At 42.9% G+C, this 14,758-nt stretch overlaps 1 protein-coding gene across 1 annotated transcript in view; it reads left to right on the plus strand.

Moving 5' to 3' along the window:
• LOC126419451 (uncharacterized) overlaps window positions 1-14,758 on the plus strand; it is a 1,200,562-nt gene that overhangs the window by 1,068,553 nt on the left and 117,251 nt on the right. The window contains exon 8 of the mRNA XM_050086638.1: window positions 8,469-8,643. Within this exon, the coding sequence (XP_049942595.1) occupies window positions 8,469-8,643 (175 nt within the window). The remainder of the gene's footprint in view (window positions 1-8,468; window positions 8,644-14,758) is intronic.

Below are 14,758 nucleotides of genomic sequence, written 5' to 3' on the forward strand. Positions count from 1 at the left end.
GTTACCATGACCATTTCAGCGATTAAGGTAATTGCGGTTGAGATGTCCTCTCACACGCCTAATAAAATGTCGAGGCGCTTGTTATCGGAAGTGCGTTGCAATCTGCATCGCCAAAGGAACGCCATCAAGGAGCTGGACAAAGGAATTTTCCAAATAAGGGAGTAATTCTGTCCCGTCATTCGCTCTTCTAAAATGACTGGACTTATCAACATATTACTGACAATGCCGCTCAAACGTACATTGCATGTGTTCTACCGCGGAAATCATGCGGAATAGGACAGCGTCTATATGAAGTTTTTTTGCTTCAAATGAGCGTTCCTGTCACATCCCTGGATACTGATCATTCTTCCTGCGACGCCATGTGTATTGGGAATGTCTCACGATATCAGCGTCTGTTGTAGAGAGAACCTGTTAAGATAACCCTTAACACTACTGCAGGATCTGACATTTGTATCTTTCAGTAACGGACACAAACTGCAGGAATTTGTTTTTTTTTTGCAAAGACATTTGAAAGAGGAAATATTTGCAAAACGCATTCGAATGCGTTACTTCAGACAGCCCAATGTCAGCAAGTCGACGCCGCGCCTCTGCGCGGCGCCGAATGCCGCACAATCGCGAGATCAGTCCAGAAGCAGCAGAACTGCGAGATCAGCCGATAGCGGCGGAAACAGCAGCAAAGCGGCTGCGCCGACGCCGAAGGACACTTCTCAGTCAGCCGAGATCAGAAAGCAGACAACTGTGTCTCGGGATAGCTGCCTGTACTCAAACTATTATTTCGTTACGTACAACACTAAACTTCGTCAGTGTTCACTCTACCCTCTGAGGTCGGCAGATTACTTTTGCAATTCGCTTCCAGACCGTCCTAAGTGTACGAAGTTATTGCTGTAGTAGTCTTCAGTACGAACTCTCCAAGCTACTCTATCCTGTGCAAGCCTGTTGCGTGCTACCGCCATCCACTTGAGCCTGCTTACTGTCGTCCCTGCAACTATTCGCTTCTTTTGGTCACGTTGTGTCCATAAATTTCTTTACTCAATTCGATCCAGCACTTCTTCATTAGTTAGCTGATTTTCTCGGGTAATTTCGGCATTTTTCTGTTGCACCAAATTCAAAAACTTCTCTTCCCTTGATTTCTTTACTGTTTATCATCCGCACTTCGCTTCCGCGAAAGGCTATACTCCAGACAAGTATTTTGAGAAAAGACTTCCCACCACTTAAATTTAACTTAGATATTAACAAATTTCTCACTTTCGGAAAAGCTTTTATTGCTATTGCTAGTCTGCATTCCGGTCTCTGATTCGACCACAATCTGCTACTTTTCTGCTCGAATAATAGAAGTCATTTACTAATTTTGACTCGTTTTCTAATGTTATTCCCTGAGTATGACCTGATTTAATTGGGCCAAATTTCATTAACCTTGTTTTACTTTTGTTGAGGTTCATCTAGTGCAATCCGTACAACTGCTCTTCCACGTCCTCTGCCCCTCTGACTGGATTAGTGTCAACTGCAACCCACAAAGTTTTTATTTCTTCCCGTTAGCTTTAATTCCCTTTCCAAATTCCTTCTTGATTTCCTTTTCTGCTTGCTCGGTGTACAGATGAACTAACACGGAGGATTAACTACGACCCGGTCTCACTCCCTTCTCAACTATTGCCTCCCTTTCGTGTCCTTCGACTCTTCTGTCACTATAACTATAAAAGCTATATTATTACAATATACTACTGATTTATTCCATACTATGTTACTGTATCCACTCCTATGGAAGTATTTGTAGCATAAAACTATTTATTTCTATGAGTGCGATGTGGCCGCCTTGTCAATGGGAAAGTTTGCCTGGTATCGTATGGGTGGCTCTGACGTCAGTGTAGCGCTGTGTCAGAATCCCACACCGCATCCCTACCGGATGAATCAGCAGTCATTTCTTCTGGAGTATCCCGGAACAACACGACAATGGCCGCCCGATCCCGCAGTTATACTCACATCATTAGTCTTCTATTGGTAGTTATTTTTCGCTCATCTTCCGTAGATAGTTGACTATTTGCATCTTTCAGAATGCTCCGTCATCTTTATCTTGTCATAACTACTAGTGATGTTTCTCCATCTACGGCGGTCGTTAAAACTCGATAGTAATTCCTCAGGAGCGATTTTGACTTTAGAAAATCGTCCGTGCCGTTTCCAAAGAAACAATCGCAGCTTTCGCCTTAATCGATTCAGAGAAATAACGACTAATCTACTCGTAAATCTGAGTGGGCGGTCGGTGATTTGAGGCCCTATTCAGCAAAATACTCCAGTGCTTTGCATTGGTTACTTGCTCCACATTGCTTTGTGCTTGGATATCTAACAGCGCACGTTTAACACGGTTCCTGGCGCAGTTCAGCACGATTTATTCAGTTACACCGAAAGTTGAAACTGCTCTTTTCACAAACATCTTTCGTTTATGTGGAACAAGCTCAGCCCTACAGTACTTTTACTTTTGCCTGTGCTTGGGGATTACTGCTGCAGTATTTTGGCAAATGTCTTCGTACTCCTTTCTAAGGGAACAAGAGACGGGTATGAAATAATATGTGGATTAAAATACAGTAGTTGTTTATAGAAGGAACTAAATTAAAATCTTCATTCGCAATTTAGTTACAATTTTTTTGAGGCTGCGATCTAATAAGACAAGGAAGCAGTGACTACCCTCTGCATACCTCGTTGTTTAACCATTGTGCCTTTGTATCCACTCGATATCATCTTGTAGTCCAATCTGTTGTCGCTCTCTGTCATAAATCAACAATATTCTGGGGTAGGCCGAGCAATGGTTCTGTTCAAAAATGGTTCAAATGGCTCTGAGCGCTATGGGACTTAACATCTGAGGTCATGTCCCCTAGAACTTAAAACTACTTAAACCTAACTAACCTAAGGACATCACACACATCCATGCCCGAGGCAGGATTCGAACCTGCGACCATAGCAGTCGCGCGGTTCCGGACTGAAGCGCCTAGAACCGCTCGGCCACTGCGGCCGGCCAATGCTTCTGTTGTATGTTAGTCTCCCATAACCGTAGCAATGAGCTGAATCTTGTCACGTGGCATACCCATTTCATGAAGTTGCGATTTATTACTGCCAAGCAGTTAGATGACATGACTAATTCCACTGGATTTCATTTCTCTTGTAATAAGAAGCTACCAAATTTTCATCGAATAAGAAAGCAAATGGACTGGATGTAGGTCCTAATCATACAGCATGTCACACACATTTTCCTACACGACGAACCAGCTTATAATCTTCTGTAATTGGCTAAAATCTCGTCGACATCACACAATATTAGCTCAAGCTTCGTCACGTAACACTGTCGTAAAAATGGAGCAACCTGCATGAATTTCTTCTGTAAGTCTTAAACAAAGTGTCATGGACATCACTATCACTTCCCTAAGATAGATGTTACCTCTGGTAATGTTGCTATTCCTTCATTCAGGATAAAGAGCTATATTTTGTTTTCAAATCGTACTATATCGGCCACATACTTCGCTAGATGTGAACTTGAAGTACGTTCCAATACAGCGTTCTTTCAAAGATGTGATGCAGTATTCGCACAACACTGTTTGAAACGTTATCAACACTTTTTCAGCTCAGGCGATTATTTTTTTTTCCTTCCTTCAAACAGGGGGCAGAATACTGTCGACAAAGCTGCTGACGCATTAAACAGCGAATGCGACACGGCGTGTCTGTCGCTTGTAGATTCGAATTTAACTCTGCTGGTGCTTGTTTCGGAACCGCTCCACCACCGTGTTCGGCGCACCGCGACAGCAATATTGCTGCTGTCGCCGCAATGACAGCGTCACCTGGGCTCGTTCGTTCGCTCTGGCCAGCTCACCCACCGGGACTCGCTAAATACGAAAATGCACCAAAATAATTGGACTACAGCGCCAACGCAGCTTGACACATGTTGACTGTGTATGTATGTGTGTGTGTGTGTGTGTGTGTGTGTGTGTCAATGCGACGCGTTCATCTCTCAACATTGGGTTATTGTTTTAGTTTCAGATGCAGAATTTCGCGTCACCAGTATCTCTCTCTCTCTCTCTCTCTCTCTCTCTCTCTCTCTCTCTCTCTCTCTCTCACACACACACACACACACACACACACACACACACACACTCACCATGTTTCTGAAGTCGTGTCTGACAGTGTAGTAGTTATCTATGGTCTTACTGTAGTAATCAATAAAGGCGACAAGTCTAGCTGCAGATGTCAGACACTGGCCTCTCTATAAGTGGCGATATTTCGAGAAAGCACCAGCTTTTCATGCCGACTGCTACTGGAAGAGTGCAACAAGGCGTTAATTTCTATGCCTAAACATGAGAGTGTGTGATCGAAGCAACAGTCTTTAGCTCCAGCAGTCTGCAGGGCGCTCTGTAGGAAGGCAATGAAAACAGGTCATGCGATGGGGTGCCGGATTCGCAAGCGTGAAAGTAGTGGCTTCTTAGATTTGTTGTTGGGTCGTCCTTTGTAGTCGACATGATGTTATCATGGACGTCGCCTAATGTCACACTTATCTAAGTATATATCCAGCTGTGATGCGTTATCGTGGGTTTTCGAAGCACGAGAACGAAACCAACATACCCAAGCCCCTCTTCCCCTACTCCCGCACCTCTCTCTCTCTCTCTCTCTCTTCCCGGTGGGTCTCTGAGTGTGTTTCTCACCCCAATTATTTTGTGATGTAAGATGCGTGGCTTACGTCGATAGAACTTACCTTTCACGGTTCCCCACGAGTAAAAGTCCATGGATGTTAGATTAGGCGACCGTGCAGGGAACTCAATGTTACCTCTTCGTCCAATCCAATGCCCCGGAAATTTGTCATCCAGGAAAGTTCATACAGCTAGGTGGTTGTATGATGGCGCCCCATCCTGTTAGTAGGATACCTCTTCATCAGCTCCATGAAACGTACGTACAACTGGCAAAATTGATGTGTGTAACATTTCCAGGCACACTTCTCTAGTGACAGTAGCCCCTAGATGAAAGTGCACACCACACATGAACCCCTGGTGGATTGACCGCTTTATCCGCATAAACATGCGGATTTTCCGGTGCCCTTTACACACTGTTATGCCGATTCACGGTTCCATTAAGTTTAAATTGTGTCTCGTCACTCCACACTACCTTGGTCACAACTTGTTCGTCACCAGTAACCGTTTGCTGATACCATTTGCAAAATTGCTTTCGGCGATCAGGATCGTCATTATTAATCGCGTGCAGTAATCGAGGAAAGTAAACTTACCACTTTGCACCTTTCAAAATTCTTCGTGCACTTGTACTGCTAACTCCCACTTTACGTGCACATTGCGTAACAGACTTCTGTGGAGAATTAACAAACGTTTCCAACACGAGAGCCAACGAAGCAAGACTTGCAGCTGTACGCTGTCTTCCTGATCTTCCTTTGTGAATATCGCAAATCGTTCCTTGCAATTCAGACTAGTCAACGATGCTTTTAATTGTTAAGCGGGGTTGGCGGTTCTGTTTCAAACTCCAGCCTCCACCGACGTTGCACTTCAACAGCATTATCAAACTTGAAAAACCACTTCGCAATACATTTTCGTTGCTCTAATGTGAAGTCTGCTCCAGCCATCTTGTCTTCTTAAAACCGAGATGAAAGTACTAACATCTGTTGAGCCAAAGACCATACTACAACACACTCTTAACTCGAACGACAATATCGATATCTCGATAGAGCCTGACAAAGAGTGTATACATTTTTCTGACGCAATTTGTATAACACTACGGATTTTGCTGAACACAAAAAGGCCGGCCGGTGTGGCCGTTCTGTTCTAGGCGCTTCAGTCTGGAACCGCGTGACTGCTACGGTCGCAGGTTCGAATCCTGTCTCGGGCATGGATGTGTGTGACGTCCTCAGGTTAGTTAGGTTTAAGTAGTTCAAAGTTCTAGGGGACTTATGACTTCAGATGTTAAGTCCCATAGTGCTCAGAGCCATTTGAACCATTTGAACACAAAAATGCAACAATATAAAGTGCTAATTATTCGTGTATTTATAGCTTAAGACGTCAGCAAGAAAGAATTTAGTTAAAAGTACAAATAACATCATGTAATCTCGTTCGTTGCTGTTTAGCAGTTGCATGCAATGTCCTGTGCGCACGCAGGTACTTTACGTTTTATAGTGAATATCTCCGTGCATGGCACACAATGCACACTACATAGTATATTTGCTCACTAGAGAAAAAGAACTAGTTTTACTACTTGTGTCGGAAGCCAGAAGACGACTAACTTTAATGCATACTGTCACTGGAAACAGAGTATGAGCAATGCCTCATCTAACGGCAGGGCTATTGGTTTTTTACGCTCACACACACACACACACACACACACACACACACACACACACACACACACACACAGAGAGAGAGAGAGAGAGAGAGAGAGAGAGAGAGAGAGAGAGAGAGAGGAGGAGGGGGCTACACATTTACTATGGGAATCGTGGAAATTTGATGATTTCATTATGAGAATTTTAGACGACAAGGGGTGCAGAAGCTCAGATTGGGGAAGGAAAAATGAGGAAATTGACGTATCCTTTTCAAATCAACGATCCTGGCATTCACTGTAAAGAATGACGGGCACCATGGGAAACCTAAACTGTTGGATTGGAATTTGAACTCAGGTCTCCCAATGCTTGTCCTGTGTCTTACCATTGCACTAACTCGATTCACATACGTGTTATGTCGTCTCTTCACTTTCAGTTTATTGTATTTCTGAAGCATACAAGGAAATCGATTCGACATTTGCGGTGAAGGATGTGGGAGACAGCCAAAGCAATCTACGCGATTTATCAGGTCACCAGTGTTCAACCCGGAGCATAAATGTTTAATAAATTGCGGGAGGCTGAAGCTTAAAACTATGTAACCGTAGTCCGATATGTTAGTGATGAAGGATTTGGTCATTTAATCCTGTATCGCTTGCCATGTTTGCCGTTTTCGACAGACTGCAGCAACCTCAGTATTAAATTTTCTTCTTTCGTCAGTTCGTATTTAGCATCCAAGCTTGTCGAAAAAGGCCGCACAGGATTAATCCGAACAACAACAAAATTTTGGACGGCATTCAGCTATATTTACTGTGAATATCTTTCTATAAGGGAGTCGTGGTGTCTGGTGGCCAGTTACAGACTAGCTGCATTTCGTTTCATTTCTTTCCCCCGTTTTTCTTTGTATCTATATTCTACTGAAAACAGTGTAAATGACGACGGTATGCGCCATGGATCCTGTTTGTTTCCGGACTTACTTCCTTCACTCACGGTACACGTTACTGACAACATTAATGCTATAATCTTTGCCATCGAGCATGGATTCAGTACTGCCCGGTTCTGTTTAGAGTTTCTTTTTCCGGCGGTGTTAGTTGTACGTTAACAGTGGCATACAATGGTATGGGTAGATTTACAGGTGGATATACCGAGCGAGGTGGCGCAGTGGTTAGCACACTGGACTCGCATTCGGGAGGACGACGGTTCAATCCCGTCTCCAGCCATCCTGATTTAGGTTTTCCGTGATTTCCTTAAATCGTTTCAGGCAAATGCCGGGATGGTTCCTTTGAAAGGGCACGGCCGATTTCCTTCCTCATCCTTCCCTCACCCGAGCCTGCACTCCGTCTCTAATGACCTCGTTGTCGACGGGACGTTAAACACTAACCTCCTCCTCCTCCTATAGGTGGATGAATAGTTAATCAATATGTACTTCGCGTGCGGTTTCTCCGATTCCTAAGAAAAAGCGGCACATCGAGGCTAGGTAAGAAACGAGTATTGCCGCAGCGGCAGCAGTCACATCACACTACAGTACTCTCTCATCTGTAGCTTGTTGAATTACGCTGTGTTTTGTGTTGTACGTTTTGGTGATTGCGTATTACAGTTTTTGTCGATATTGTGAAGGTATATTCATAGAAATAAAAGTAATATAGGTAACAAATCAAATAAATCATAATTACATCACTACTCTGAAACGAGCCACGGGAGACGATGGGTCCCTTATACAAATATACTGTGAAACTATCCTTATACAACCTTCGAAATTTTGTTGATGGAATTCGGGTTCATGCTGTATATTAATTACAGTTTTATAATCTTACCTTTAGTCGGGTTTCACGAATGAGAGAACACACTCGCATTCGTTCCTGGAAGTGTCGTATAAATATCCTTTCTCGATGTCAAAGCCGGCCGCGGTGGCCGAGCGGTTGTAGGCGCTTCAGTCCGGAACTGCGCGTCTGTTACGGTCGCAGGTTCGAATCCTGGCTCGGGCACGGATGTGTGTGATGTCCTTAGATTAGTTTGGTTTAAGTAGTTCTAAGTTCTATGGCACTGATGACCTCAGAAGTTAAGTCCCATAGTGCTCAGAGACATTTGAACCAAACTTTGCTGAATACTGATAAATATTTATTTTAATATCTTTTAGCACTTAGTAGCATTTAGTACATGGCGCTTTTGCCTGTGCCCGCAGGATCTTTCTTACAAGGAGAAGCACTGGCACGAGGCATGCTTCCTGTGCAACAAGTGCCGCGTGTCCCTCGTGGACAAGCAGTTCGGCTCCAAGGGCGAGAAGATCTACTGCGGCAACTGCTATGACTCCCAGTTCGCCTCCAGGTGCGATGGCTGCGGCGAGATCTTCCGCGCAGGTGAGTGGCTCTGCGCACTGAGGCGTAGCGCCTGCCTCTTTACCGTAACCCTCAGACTCCAAGAACAAGGAAAGCGTGTCCTCACCACTGTACAAAATTTTTAAGCTATCCACACAGAGTTATAACACGTAACACAGCGAATTACTGTATCAGCTCTGCTCTTCTTTTATATCTTAATTTTCTGACGACGATGTCTTTCGAGTGATATAATACAGGGCTTCCATAAATGAGTCATTCGTTTTCAAAGCTCGATTACATGTACGAATACGACTGACATAGTAACAGAACCGTGAACTCACCAAGTTTGCATTTTTCATTCTACAGATGTTCTATCGTTCGTTCCATACATTATGTAGCAACATACAGTCAGTGGTCATCACAGTAGCGCTGGTGCGTTCTGTGAGCTGTTCCAATGTTCTTGACAATGGGTGTCGTAAACACAATTCTTAACGTACTCCCAAAAGAAAAACGAAAAAGTTGGCCGGGGGAGGCAGGGTAACCGAACATCACCGATCCAGCTAGGGAATGCCCCGTCTTGCTGGAAGATGAAATTCTCGTAATCACCAGTCACTTGCGGAAATAACAGCAACTGTAACATATCAAGGTAGGGGTACCCGTCACAATCGTCTCACAGATTCATCTGTGACACTGTATAGTAAACATTAACCTTTGGAAAACCTCGTTCGTGCGCCACAATTCCATGAGGATGTTCAGTGCCCCATTCTCTCATATTGTGGCTAATAACCTGTCGAGATAAACGGAAGGTTGCTTCGTCCCTGAATATCAGCTTGGACGCGAAATTTTTATCCTCAGGTGCTTCCCGTACCGTGATGAAAAATTGAAACCGCCGGCAATAATCTTCCGGTTCTAATTGTTGCACGAGCTGCAGAGGATAGGGTTTGTTGATGTAACCGCCGTTGCAGTCTTCCACACAGGTTGATGCGGTATTCCAAATTCGTGACTTGTGCGGACCATTGATTTTTTGGACTGCGTACGAAACTTTCTCCTCATCTTCTCCACGGTTGCATCTGGCACACTCGGTCGACCGGTACTTGTTGGTTTACAGAGAGAGTCGGTGTCCCTAAATTTTCCGTACCAAAACACAATACTTTCTTTACCTGGCCGTTCTTTTCCACAATTCCTGTTGTAACAGATAAACAAAACGTATATTCCAACAAGCAAAACCTGTTTTCTTGCTTTGTCGCCATTTTGCCAAGGTACTGCACTCGTAACCCCAATTTGTGGGCACAATGCAAACTCGGTGAGTTTACAGTCCTATTCATGCGTCTCCCATTTCTTCATGTAATATGTTGGAAAACGAATTAACCATTGATAGCAGCCCTGTATATAAACATACCTTCATTGAAATAATCAATTCAGGTCACATAGAGCTTAATTTTTCTTCTATTTCTGGGCTCTCGATTGATAACGAAATGAAATAATAAATTTACAGCTACAGTACATAATACGGTAGTGTAATGACATGTTTATGAATTAAAACTGAATACCAGTAATAATGCATAAAAATTATTGACTCAGCTAACCTCCACACAATATGAAAAAGAATTTTTGTTTTTGAAGATAGCGGGATGTTTCTTTTCAGATGGGAGACGTAGTACATGTACTTGCCTTTGTTACGCAAAATTAATTCTATATTTCATGTGGAAAGAAATAATATATAAGTTAAGCACAATATTCAGCAGAAATATGTACTTCTAACTCAGCCTAACTGTAAGCGAAGGATAGGAAATATGTTCTCCATTTCGTCACATCTAGTTCCTGTACCACGCAAGACCATACTATGGGACTATCGCGCGCGTTAAGGGGTTAGTTAAAACTGCTTCAGTTAAGGAAATACCAAAAATATACATTTCGCAATAAGCCCAATTCTTTGACCCATGTCACTCCCGGCGGCACTGGGCTCCAGTTAACACACAGCGTTCAAGTCAGGGTTCAGCCATCCCACTTCCATAGATCAGAGTTGTCCCACCAATTGGACGTAATGGGCATATATAAACGGGAGTTTGTGGTAGCGCGCGATGGCGGCTGATCACTCTCTGCGAGAAACTTTCACGAAAGTGTTTGTCTACTTGAGGATTATAGGTACTATACATTTTAATTAGTTTAGCATGAACATTCAGTCATTTGACGGACACGCGTATGATATATAAGGTGCAGCCAGAAGTGAACACAGGCTGGGTAGTTTTGCGCCAGAAGAAATGTTGTCTACTCTGAAGTTTTTTAATCAAGTATTTCACAACGTATTTGTAATTTGTAATAATCCACTAACCATACTTTATGAAAATAATAATTGCATCTGCTAGCAAACCATATACCCTATCAATTCAACTTACTTTCTGAATAATGGATAACGTACTAAAATTGCAATTACGGAATCAAACCGAAAGTATCTCCCCCCAGCGATGCTTGTTGATTCGGTGTGTAGGTGGCAGTCTGCAAATCCGTATGTCCTAGGTTTGTTCCCCCATCTGACCAACAATGCTTCGTTCTCCTCTAGCGTTATTTTCATAATGAGAGAAATTCTAAGTTGTGCTATGGAGCCCACGGTAAACCCTAGCTTCCCCTTTAACTGACGCAAGAGTGGACTACCTCCAGTATGATCAGTCCCAACGAACTGTCGGGTTTATGACGACGTTATTGTTATTCCTTCATTCTTCTGTGTTTTCATGTTGGTCTGTTTATTAACTATGTGAAAGACTACCAGAGCAGTGGGACATCTCTTTCGAAGAGTATAAAGATGAAACAGAGTAACATTAACATTTCTACTAGATACTTCTCATTGCAGTGTCGTCATCATTGGATTGACTCATTTATCCTCCTCTCCATTTCGTCACATGAAGAGACGCTCATATACAAGTAATTAAACAAAATTAACGTCATATTTGCTCGGCTAGTGAGTGTGGCTTTGGAATATCTTCAGCAGATGAAACATGATGATAACAAGAACTTAACGGCACTGATTTTTCGAGGAGATGCTGTGGACTTTATTTTCCATGTGAAACACAAAAACTAAAAAACAGAGTAGACTGTGTCAGCGATGTAAAACTGTAAAGCATCGTTCACTTTTGGCGTACAACAAGTATTCTGACACGTCAGTTTTTCAGCTTCTAATGGCTCCTGTGAAAAAAAGTTGTGCTGACGTGGTTAGAATGTATCTAGGCACTCGTAGAATGTGTCCTTGCTCTCAAGTTAGTTTTATTTCTGTTTTTATGATGAAATAATAATCGTCTATACATAGGAATAATAAGTAGCTTTAAATGCGACTAACTTATTTGAAGCAGTTTGAATTTGACCAGTAACTCCGAATTTGTAGATACGTAGTGTTACACAGTTAGCGTATAATATGTGCTACATTTTGGAGTCTCACAGGCATACTTTTGTTGTACCGGTAACACACCTAATTTCCCTATAAGAAGAAATGGCCTAGTTTTTGATATTGCTTTTTATATCAATGGGAAGAGAGAGACAAGATATCTACAGTAGATTTATTAACCAAACGTTCGGTGAGCTTCAAATTTCCTGTGGCGTCTTTTTAAAATTTTTCGTTCTGCAATGAGAGTTGTTTCTAGTAACGTTATTCTGTAATCTGATAAAAGAGAATCAGCCTTGTTTTGCCGGTGAACAAATTTTTTGTTCTGGCATACTGGTAGGTAGTATGACGCTTAGTGTGAGTACTACGCTGTCCAGTCCACTATGAGCATACACGCTGCGCTCCACTTCGTCCCGCTAACACGCATATGACATGAAATTCAAATATGATCAGAAATTTTCAGTTCTTAGGAGCAGGGAACAAATCAGCTGCCGTCTTAATGCATTTATATCACTGTAGCACGTGACACTTCCCCCATCACTTTATCCGACCGTTGCAATCTTATCCTTTAGTGCAGAACGTACTTGATTTGGACTAAATTTCAGAAAGTAAATTTTATGACAATCTGAAAAAGAGAATATGTTAAGTGCTGGCTTTACCGGAAAACCGGTAACGTGTCTACAATGGTGCTTGGTTACCTACCATTCTCTGGGTCCGGTTTGTGTACAGCGTCTGCTACTCTCCCTCTGGGTTCTTGAGCAACTGAAAACTTCCCTGAATTGTTTGACCTGCTGCGCAAATCTTAATATCAGAATCAATACTGAAAGCAACCTTGATTGGGAAAAAATTTTCAGGCTTTAAAACTGTACGCAGCAGAACTGCCCCTAACGGTGCTAAAAACGCTAACTTGGCGTAGACGTACCGTAAATAAAGTCAGATATGAATGTAGTACGCCAACAAATTCTTTTACTTTTAAAGCTGGACACTAACATGACTGCATTGCGAAGAACTATGTTTTATTCGAAATTTAACATTTAACAATAATGGACTATACTCTATGTGATCAAAAGTATCCGGACACCTGCCTGAAAACGACAAAAATTCGTGGCGCCCTCCATCGGTAATGCTGGAATTCAGTATGGTGTTGGCCCACCCTTAGCCTTGATGACAGCTTCCACTCTCGTAGGCATACGTTCAGTCAGGTGCTGGAAGGTTTCTTAGGGAATGGCAGCCCGTTCTTCACGGAGTGCTGCACTGAGGAGAGGTATCGATGTCGGTCGGCGAGGCCTGCCACGAAGTCACCTGGCAACTGATGTTCACCGGCCATTCGCTATACCCACACTCTGCCATCGGACCGCCATACCGTGTACCGTGATTTGTCACTCCACACAAAGTCATTCCACACAGCGTTTTGCTCAATGGTCCAATATTTACGCTCCTTACACAAAGCAAAACGTCGTTTGGTATTTACCGGCGTGATGTGTGGCTCATGAGCAGCCGCTCGACCACGAAATCCAAGTTTTCTCACCTCCCGCCTGTCATAGTACTTGCAGTGGATCCTGATGCAGTTTGGAATTACTGTGTGATATTCTGGATAGATGTTTGCCTATTACACATTACGATCCTCTTCAGCTGTCGGCGGTCTCTGTCAGTCAACACGAGGTCGGCCTGTACGCTTTTGTGCTTTACGTGTCTCTTCACGTTTCCACCTCACTATCAGATAGGAAACAGTGGACCCAGGGATGTTGGGAGTGTGGAAATCTCGTGTACAGACGTATGACACAAATGACACCCAATCACCTGACCACGTTCGAAGTCCGTGAGTTCCGCGGAGGGCCTCATTCTGCTCTCTCACTTGACTACTGAGGTCGCTGATACGGAGCACCTGGCAGCAGTTGGCAGCACAATGCACCGTAATATGAAAAAAGTATGTTTTTTGGGGGTGCCCGGATAATTTTGATCACATAGTGTATTAATTTTTAAGGGTAGTTCTCCTTTCAGGTTAAAGTTCTTTCGAATACTCGTCATTTGGATAACTCTTCGGTTCAACAAATAAGCAGTGTTGATTATTTCAAAGGTTTGTATTCATCCTCACCTCTTCTTCTATCCGTTTATAATCGCCTCTTTATGTTTCGCTTCCTGTCATGCAAGCAAGTATGGAAGTCACGAGCTGAGACACTGTTAATCATTCTACTAAATAGAAAGATCGTTCTCATTGTTGTCCGTTAAACTAATATTAAGAAAGATCTAGTTTTAATGTTTACTAGGTCTCTGTGAAGGAAGATTACTATGATTCCATCTACGATATTGCAAAACTTCATATCACAACCGTAGGCTATTGTTCTTTATCTCTCTTCACGCAGCATCACCTTAAACGACATCCTGTTGCAAGGGAACCGCAGATTTTTTTCTTTGTTTCTCAGTATCCTAGTTCTGAACCGGCAGAACATTGAAGCTGTGGGCGAACTGTATAGTATTTGGTCACCCGTTGAAGGCTTCCGCGGCCGGTATTTACGTCCTTGGTTGAACAACAGACACGCAGTACAGGTATTTGTTGCACGTCTGAAATATTTAATTCTAAAACGAGTGCTAATTTCAGACTCCACCCGCAGCTCTTACATTGATTAGTAGTTTCATTACATCTACATGCTACACATTACGTACGAGTAGCAATACAATATAATTTCTCTTGTGAAGTTGAAGCACCATTTTTGGCTATTGGCTAACAGTGACTAAGAAATGGGAATGGTATTTATTACATTCTTCTTGAGTTTATTACACACA

This window comes from Schistocerca serialis, chromosome 9 (genome assembly GCF_023864345.2).
Source record: "Schistocerca serialis cubense isolate TAMUIC-IGC-003099 chromosome 9, iqSchSeri2.2, whole genome shotgun sequence".
Lineage (NCBI taxonomy): Eukaryota > Metazoa > Arthropoda > Insecta > Orthoptera > Acrididae > Schistocerca > Schistocerca serialis.